The sequence below is a fragment of the Centruroides sculpturatus genome, unplaced genomic scaffold, assembly GCF_000671375.1.
Source record: "Centruroides sculpturatus isolate CEXI.00-Female unplaced genomic scaffold, Cexi_2.0 scaffold1432, whole genome shotgun sequence".
NCBI lineage: Eukaryota > Metazoa > Arthropoda > Arachnida > Scorpiones > Buthidae > Centruroides > Centruroides sculpturatus.
The window spans coordinates 136,633-146,555 of record NW_019385562.1 but is presented as its reverse complement, the minus strand read 5'-3'; the positions used below and the strand labels follow the sequence as shown (position 1 = coordinate 146,555).

At 30.1% G+C, this 9,923-nt stretch overlaps 1 protein-coding gene across 1 annotated transcript in view; it reads left to right on the top strand.

Moving 5' to 3' along the window:
• Window positions 1-5,862, top strand: part of LOC111640149 (3-phosphoinositide-dependent protein kinase 1-like) — a 43,961-nt gene extending 38,099 nt beyond the window's left edge. Inside the window, exons 12-14 of the mRNA XM_023386144.1 lie at window positions 1,684-1,781; window positions 5,454-5,508; window positions 5,591-5,862. Coding sequence (XP_023241912.1) covers window positions 1,684-1,781; window positions 5,454-5,508; window positions 5,591-5,692 — 255 coding nt within the window. The 3' untranslated portion in view covers window positions 5,693-5,862. The remainder of the gene's footprint in view (window positions 1-1,683; window positions 1,782-5,453; window positions 5,509-5,590) is intronic.
• The last annotated feature ends 4,061 nt before the right edge of the window (window positions 5,863-9,923 follow it).

Here is a 9,923-nt window from a genome sequence, read left to right as displayed (position 1 = left end):
ATTATTTAATACTGTATCTTTTGATGACCTCAACATCCAATCCTGATCAATATTCTCATTAGCTTCATAAATCCATTCCTGCAGTTCTACTCCAATGCGAGCATTAAAATCACCAATTAAAAAGTCTATCTTATAACAATTAACCAACCTAGCTACCTCTGTCCAAATAGAATTCCATAATGCAGGTCTTATATACATAAAACAGAAAGAAATTACTATAGGCCCTATAGACAATTCCACAACAATCCAATGCCTATCTTTTTCCAAGATATTTACTTTCCAAGAGTTAGACAATAACAACAACCAGCCACCAATACAGCGCACTCTATCAGCCTCTCGATAACCTGCCTCCGAAAAAACAGAAAATTTATCCATATTTTGCAAATTGGGAATAGCAGACCTGCCATCCCACCACGTTTCCATTAAAAAAATTATATCAAAAGTATACAAAAAATTCCAAAAAGAGATAGGCTTATTTACAATACCTTCACAATTCCATGAAAGTACCGACGTACCTACTCCCAGTCAAGTTGACATTTGTTCTTCCAATTTCTTAGAAACTATATTATATTTATAAATTTTATTATCAACTTTAACTGCATTTCTATTATTTAAATAAGTAATTGAAGCACCCAATCTCTTTTTTTCTCTTGCAAAATCATTCATTGTTTTCCTTATGTGTCTAGTTAAAGGAGGAAGGTCATCCATTATAAATATCCTGGTTCCTTTTAATTTAAATGCCGCTCTTCTAATCTTACATTTATCACCATAGTCCAAAAAACTACAGTAAATCAACCTAATACTATCTTTCCGTTGTTGTCCCAATCTATAGCACTGCTCTAAACGAACGTTATCGACACTTAATTTATTTTGAAAAAATTCCAATACTACATCTTTAACTTGCAAGTTATCATCTTCCGACTCAGGTAAACCAGAAATTATTAAATTATTACGCCTTAAGAAACACTCAAACCGCTCCTGACTTAATGTGAACTCGGCCATTTTGTTTTCCAAATCTATTCTATCGTCCGATAGAATTTTATCGGTATCGTATGTAAATTTTTTCTCTAAATCTTCTAATCTAGTTTCTAGATTAACAATAGCTTCGTCCAAAATTTTCTACCCACGAGTAGATTCTATCAATCTTAGCAATCATTCCTTCCAATTTCTTATTCTGCTTTAAATTTAGCTGAATAAGTAGCAATATCCCATCCTTAATATCCAATTCTCCCTGAAGTAACTCCAGGATACTCATCTTCTCCAATGGGTCAGAATGAAAAATCTTAGATCTACTATCCAACTGACTTACTGGTGAATAAGTCTTCCTTTTAGACATGACGAAACAAACCAGTGAGCTTACCTGCAAAAGAGTAAACAATTATTTAAAATACGCCCAAAAACGCCGACCATAAACGCTGCCAACTCTCAAACACTAAATCGTTCACTTAAATAGTTAATTTACACCTCCTGGTGGTAAGCATCTGCAAAAGAGTAAACAATTTAAAATACGCCCAAAAGTGCCGACCATAAACGCTGCCCATAAACGTTTTATTTAAATTATAAAAATTATATTAATTCAATTATAAAGTATTATGCATTATCAATATGTATGTATAAATGTGCGTACACATTTTTATCAATGTTTCTTCTCAATTTACGAATGTTAATGTAATAAATTTTTAGGGACTCTTTGCAAGAAGACGAATGCTACTATTAACAACAGGTCCTCATCTTTATTATGTAGACCCTACAAATATGGTATTGAAAGGGCAAATTCCTTGGCAAGTATTTTGATTTTCTACTTAAATCACATTTAATTATATAAGAAATTAAAATTTTTAATAAGAGTATCTTTATTACCATTATATGCAATGGAAAATCATATAGAAGCCTGCATAATTTAATTACTTTTAAAATCAAACAAATGACAAATATAAATTATATATTAACTAAACACACAGATTTATATATTTCTAAGCTGTGGTTTGCTGAATGCATTGTGCACATTTTTTTCCTCTGTTCTATTTATTGTTTTTTTCTGTTAAATGATGTGTATATAGTTTAACCTTTAAATACTTTATATAGTGGGTGATCAGTTAACAAACATAATCCATTCCAAGACTGTGTTCTCTACCTGAATTGTTTGTTAACTGATTATCAGTTTACCATAGATTTTTATGGTAATTTGATTAATTTGTTCTGGACCCCCAAAAATAAAAAATTACAGGTAACCCCCATATAACACGGGAGTTATGTTCCAAAAAATTGCTGTTATGCGAATCCGTGTTATACAAAACAAAGAACTAGTATAAAAAGGGGGGTTAGGTTCCAAAAATTAAAAAAACATGCTATTATATTTTCATAATTAAGATAAATATCTTTATTAAAATTTTCTTAAGTGATACATATTAATATAAATTAAGCAATGTTTTCTTCATCATCACTAAGCACTATTAACCAAGGGCGTTTTCTTTTTGGCAAGATATCCTTATCCTCTGAGCATTTTTCTGCATTATCTTCAGATCCATGCTCTACCTTTTGCAAAACATATGCTATTTTAGATTGCTTGCTTTTTAGTTAAAAGGTTTTTATAAATTTCCTTATATGGTGCTAAGCACTTATGAAGAATAAAGCAAGTATGGAATAAGGGAAAAACATCTGGCAACACCAAAATTAGAAGTGTTGAGATCTGGCAACATGAAACAAGTTTCGAGAAGGACCATGTGTATCGACAGAAGGCGGGAAAAAGAAAATTTACATAAGTATGTAAAAATTTATTATATTTCATGTTGTATGAGAGTTTTACCCAATTCTCGAACCGTGTTAGAGTGAATCCGTGCTATAGAAGTGCCATGTTATAAGGGGGTTGCCTGTATATACTTTCTTACTATGTTTATTTATATATAATAATAAAAATGCATATGTGCACAATCTTGCATTTTTATCAGTCATGTTTTTATTCTATTTGTGGGGTTAAACAATTGTCCAATGTTGATTGCTTTTCTTTCTTCTTCAGGATTTTTCAGAAGTAATTAATAGCATTGTTTTTTTAGAGATCTCGAAGCCTATTAACCTCAATCAGGTTTGGATGACCATTGTTCTGATATCTTTGTACTTCTTGAAAAGATCTTTAATAGCAGGTGTTGGCATTGGTCCTCTTTTGTCTTCCTCTTTTTCAAGAAACACATCTCACTGAGTTTCTTGGTATTCTTCATTTGAGAGTTCTTGGAGTTCTTTTGTCATCAGATCAGTTTCAGGTTCCATTATGAGTTCTAAAATACTCTTTATTTCTTTCATAGCTAAGATTGTGCCTACTGTAGACCTGTTCAAGCCATACTGCCTAGCAACATCAGACATCTTGTGCCCACTTTCTACCTTGGCTATTATCGCTTACTTGGTTTCTATGGTGAGCACAGTTCTTGACACTCCTCTTTTTAGGCTCCATAATATTATCAGTTTCTTTTTTAAATAAGAAGTTCAGAAAAGCACTTACAAAAATTCTGAGAACAGAAATCAACTAGCACACGAAAAATTATATAAATGTGAGACCCAGATGAAATTCAAATTTTGATGTCAAAATGTTAACAAATATCCGATGGACAGTTAAACTCTTGACTTTCTAAAAGAAAAATCAATGCAAAACTTAATGAGTGCCCACCTGATAGTCTTGCAAAGACTATAAAAAATCCTTTGTCAGAAAGGTAAACAAAAGGCTGGAATTACAAGGGATAGTTTCAAAGTTTGGAGGAATACTATCTGATCGATTTTGGGTTGAGCATTGATGTCAACATCTCCCAAGCTCCGAAAGGTTTCGAACTGTCACCTGGAGACAAGGGAAGACTAATCGGTATTCACTGTTTTACGTCGCTTCTTTTTGTATTTGTTCTATGAGGTGTTCGTTGTCTGATTTGTTCACAATCCAAACTGTTCGTTAACTGATCACCCACTGTATATGGTTGGTTGAGCAGAAGCCAGTTAAGTGTTTATTGGTTGGTTGTTTAATAAAAAATTTAATGCAAGATGAAAGATGATTATTTCAATGCCTTATGAATCTTTCATTTGTTATTTAGAAAGGAACAAAGGTCTCTACTAGGAAACATGTATTGACTAATTAATATGTGTTTTTGAATTTGATAATGATGGAATTTAACAAAAATTGTTTTTTATAGTAACTTCAAGATGAAAATGAGAAAGAATGTAAAAACCACTGAGTTTTTTAGAGAATAAAAATATTTTATTGTGAATTTAGTGAAAAATTTTTACATCGAAATGTATCCAAAAATAAAATGGTCACAACTTTTTAAAAAAATGAAGGTTACAAGCAAGGAATTCACTAATATTTGTATTCATATCAATCTATGAATTCTTATTTACATAAAAAGTTACTAATTGGTCATTTTTAAAAATTTTTGTTATCAAATATAATGACAGTCATTTTGTTTAGTAACTTGAATTTTAAACTAAAATAAATCCTATCTGATATTTGTTAACTGAAATTAGTACAAGAAAAAAATTAACCCGATAACTGATAATTTAAATGGCAGTTAGATTTAATTAGTGTTGTTGAAAATGATTGATGATATTATTTCAATTGTATATTTGTGTGCAAACAGTCACTGGAACTATTTCTCAAGGAAATAAATTGGTTGTCTTTAATTTGGGAATTATTCTTCCTTCATCAGAAACTTTTGATGAAGTAGTTTAACTCTTTTTTGAAGTGCATTTATAGTGTAGTCTTTGGTGATTGTTAAAAGTAGTTATATAAATTATATTATCTTAAAAATTGAAAATATTTTAATCCCAAAATTTCTAAATCTAATTTTTATAATTGATATTTAATTGGTCTCATTTCCAATTACAGCAAGTCCTCACTCAACAATCGATAGGTTCTTGGAAACTGTGGCATTAAGACATTCGGGCGAGGAAGTTATTTATAATGAAAGTTATTTATAATGAACCAAAGTTATTTATAATGAAACCCAATTTTATCATAGGCTAAATAATATAAACATGATATAATTTGGTTATTATTATTTTAATTGGATTGTGTTTGCAACCTCCAGCATTTCTTTCCCACCTCATAGAATTAATTTACGATTTATATTATTTTTAAAATGTGTGAACTTTCAATGAGCATCTGTATATTTAAATACTATGCTAATAGTATCGAAAACTTACATTTAATGTGTATTTTTAAGATTTCAGTTTTTCTAATTTACAAAAATTGTTTTAATAATAATCTTTTTTTATTTTATTAATTATTGTTAAAAAATCAGTTAAAATTATTTTCATTGCATTAAAAAAAGCAGTTAGTTTATAAAAAATTTTTAGAACTGTTATAGACTTTCTTCAAAAATATATTTTTTTTAAGAACATTCAGTTATTAATTAATTTTTTTTATATTTTATATTAGTGTGATTTTGATGTATTCTGATAACTTAGTTTTTATTTAGGTCTCCAGAATTAAGGCCAGAACCAAAAAACTTCAAAACGTTTTTTGTTCATACTGTAAGTGTTCTGATTCATATTTATTACATGTAAATTACTATAAAACATTTCAAAGAAATTCATTTTTTTCCCCTTGTTTTAGCCAAACCGTACCTATTATTTAGAAGACCCAAATGGATTTGCCCTCAAGTGGTGTCAGGCTATCGATGAAGTCCGTAAAGCCACTTATTCTCAACAATCCTAACATAGCAATTAAGTTATCTACTATATATATGTATACAAATATACTGTATATGCAGGAAAAGTAATGCGTGAATGTCTGCAATCTATTAGTTCACCATGCAGTTATGGTGGAAATGTATAGTAAACTAACTGGATAAATATGGAGTGATTAAAAAAAGAAAAAAAAAAAAAGAAAAAATAGAATACCATGCCTTTGTTTCACCAGATTGGAGAGTAGTTATTTTAATGCACAGTTAGTAATTCCTTCTAAGAAATTGGGCCCTCCAGTTTATTTGGCATTTGTTCAGTATGAAGAATGAGTGATTTGTGACATAATCAAATGAATCTGTATTTTGTAATTGGATAGTAAATAGCACTTTTTTAACACACTGCTAGGGTTTAAAATAGACAACAGTAATTTATTTTCCATTCTTATTTTTGTGAAAAATCAGAATTAATATGCATTAAGTATTTATATGTGAAAAACCATGCAATTTAAATGTAGTTACAGGCTATAGGTGAAAACTTTTAGGCATATCAGATATGCAAAATATCTGAATCTATAGCTTGTTATAAATAAATAAAATATATATGTATTGTATGTATGTATGTATATAATATATATGCATATATATATATATATATAATTTGTGTGCGTGTATGTGTGTATGTATGTGTTAAATATGTTTCATTTTTAAAACATATGTAGTTTTGATTCAGTTAAAATTTATTTATTTGAATTTAAAATTAGATATTATATTTATCTATAAATAAATACAATATGATTTGCATTTTAGTGATACAATTCACGCATGTACAAAACACAATTGCATTTTTGATGTTCAAACATTTAGATTGAGTGTTTGGTGGGAATTAGTACTTTGCAATAGATGAAAGTTTTATGTCACGTTTACAATGCGTTGACATTTTACGTGTTCTCTCGTTATATGGCATGGTGAAAATTGTTTCGAAATACGATTAACATCTCTTTTTAGAGTTTATATGTAATAGGAAATTTAAATACATTTCGTATAGATAAAAAGTAAACCCTAGCAGTTAAGTAAAGGTGTTTTTAATTTCTATTTTTCCCAACATATAAACGTTCTTCATCTATTAAATTGTTTATTGTAAATCATCAAACATATATTATAGAATTAGAATACTGTAGTATAAAGTCATTTTGCTGTTAAAATAATTTTTATTTTCACTTTTTTTTAGCAGCAAATTGTATTTTGGCACAGTATTTTGAACAGTAATAAATTAATTTTCACCCTTCTTTTGTTTGTAATAATTATTTAACCAAAGTCTTCAATCAAGTTTGCATAAACTTTGTATGTATAAAACATTTTACATGGAATTCATTCACACACATCAGAGCAATAGGTGTACTTGGAATGGACTTAATTGCAGTTAGCTATATAACCTTAAGCTGTGCCTATCATTTAAATAATAATTAGTTAATCCATAAAAAATTGTAATTACATTTGATTAAGTAGTAAAAACACACAACTTTCAAAACTTTGTTTATCAAAACTATTGTAAGATTTAAGTTTACTGTTTGAATGTTATCGGTACCAGGCGTCTGAAAAATTACTGTGAAATGGAAAAGGTTTAAGTAAAGTATTAATACAAATGAAATTTTATGTATGGTATTGCAGTTTCTCCTATGGCAAATGCCAGAAATATCCCCAAAGACTCTAAAGTTTGGGGAAGTAAGAGCTGGAGACTTAGCAGGCCAGATTTCACAGGAGGTTATGTGATTGGCAAAGAAAAACCAGAACATCTTGAGCAAGTCATAATGTCATCTACCACAAAGTGGAAATATGGGACATACAACTTATAGGTCTCATATGCAATACTTATAACTTTAATGTCATTACAAATTTCTCACTGCACAGTAACTTTACGGACACCCAAATCTATGTTTACTAGAGGATACATTAATTGTATGATGATAATTTTGAAGATACGTCAAGTAAATGGAATCTATAGAATTGTATCACTGTCAAAAGATTTCCAATTAATTTTAATAGCTTTATTTTTATTTATATTACACTTTTCAGCTGTATGCCCTCTTTACACTACAAAACAAAGCTAAGCATTACAAAAATTACAAATTATAAAATTTAAACATTAAAAACAAGCAATTATTTAGTGTAACATCATGACAATGCCAGGCTGACATTTTAAATCATTTAATTTTTTTAAAATGTGACTTTCAATCTAGACCAAAGGTTCATATATGGTATTAAATATATAATTGGAGCCTCCATCCCCTAAATTTTTCATATCTGATTGCAATTTTTATATAACTTCGCTCTCTGGATTGATGAAGGACGGACGACAGTGGGAACATATAAGTCTGCAATTTTCAAATTGCAGCCCAATTAAGTATTGTATTTGGACTCAGAAGGTTTTAATGGGGTTTATGCTAGGTTATATGGTTTATTTTTATGGTTTTGTGTTTTGTTTGAATAGATAAGGTTAAGCAGGTTTGTTTAAATTATTGTAGTTTGCATTATGGAAAGATTGAGTTTTGTGAGAACATTTATAATTTCATGCCTATTATAATGGGGTTTTCTGTTGAGACTTTTTTAAATGTGGATTTTTTTTTTTATTATTAGTTGAGACCAAAGGACGTGTTTGATCTCAAACGTGTGCTTTGTTACCAACTGTAGTGACTCAGATCTCAGCCAAATTCGTTTTGCATATTGCTTCATTTCTTAAGCTTTTATTTCTTTTCGTTTGTTTTTGATTTCAGGATTGGGTTAGTGAAGGAAATTTCTTAGTTTGGGAATTATTATTTGTTGTTTATGTATTCTTTAATGGCTATGGTAATTTTTATACTCTTATTATTGACAGCCAGATGATCAGTGCAATTAGAGTATTCCTTTTTTTCTGAGAAATTCATTTTTGAGTTTAGAATGGTGTCAGTAATTTTTCAGACAGTAGTCTGAAAATTTTGGACCCCATACCCATTCAGTCATCACCATTAACCCATAACAATTATGCAAAAAAATTTTTATATTCTTACTTTTTTAAAACTCCACCCATGGACACTAAGAAGGCCCGGCAAAAGCCATCTTGGGCTTATTAAAAAAGAAGACTATTATGGGTTTGCCCAGGCCCACAACAGAAGTAGCCAAGTGATGGGGGATGGGATCCAATGTATTTAGACCACCATCCACAAAAAATTCTGGGGTTTTTTGACCCAACCAGATTTGATCCCAAGTCCCCAGAGTGGTAGGCTGCCACCCTAACTACTTGGCCATCTGGCTGTCAAAAAGCAAGCTCCTACATTCTTACTGCCTAAGGTAAAAATGGTTAAAACACTTCACTTTGTAATTTAAATCAATAGATACTTGAGTGAATATTAAAAATATATTTATTTATTTATTTTAATTATTAAATTTTATAATAATAAATGACTTGACCATTGATCACAGAACATATGCAATAGTAATCAATAATCAACATACATTTATTATTCTCCCTTTATTGTATTGATTCTAAGAGTACTGTAACCAGTAGCAAATACTTTAGAAAAGCATATACAGTATGTTGTTTTGGATCTCTGAGTAATGATACAAAATAATGAGTAATTAATTACTAGTTCTTCAGAAATGCAGACAATGAATTTTACAATTAGCCAAAGAATGTAAAGAAGAACCAACATATTGAACTATCAATAGTATTCTTGTCACACCTAAAGATTCCTGACGACATTGGAAATACTTTAATTTTCATAAAGTGTTTTGGATTACATAGAAAGTATATGCCCTCTTCGGACGAAGGCCTGCCGGTGGCCGAACAGATAAAACACCGAATTCCGCAGGTTTACGACAAGCCAGTGGTGCAGAGTTTTCGGGTCTTTATGAGTGGCACCCAAACGGGAGCCAGTTTCACATAGAAAAACCCGGAGGCCACACGACACATGGTCGATCCATTCGAGAGATCACCCACGTGTTGCATTGCCATGTCCCATTAAACTGAATCGAATCAGTCTTCAGATAGATACACACAAAATAGTTTGATGCAAATCACAAGTGCAACTTCAACATTACACAAATTATAAATGAGGCAATGCCTTATATTGGTGTTTGGTGTGCTTCATCTTTATTGTTTGGCTTAAGAGTAGGACCATCGATTTAATAGGAAACATCTGTAAAAAAAATAATTCTTTGAGAGTCCTTTATGCAGACACGAAATACTAAATGAAAAAATTACTCGAACAGACAAATTCTCCATTAGAA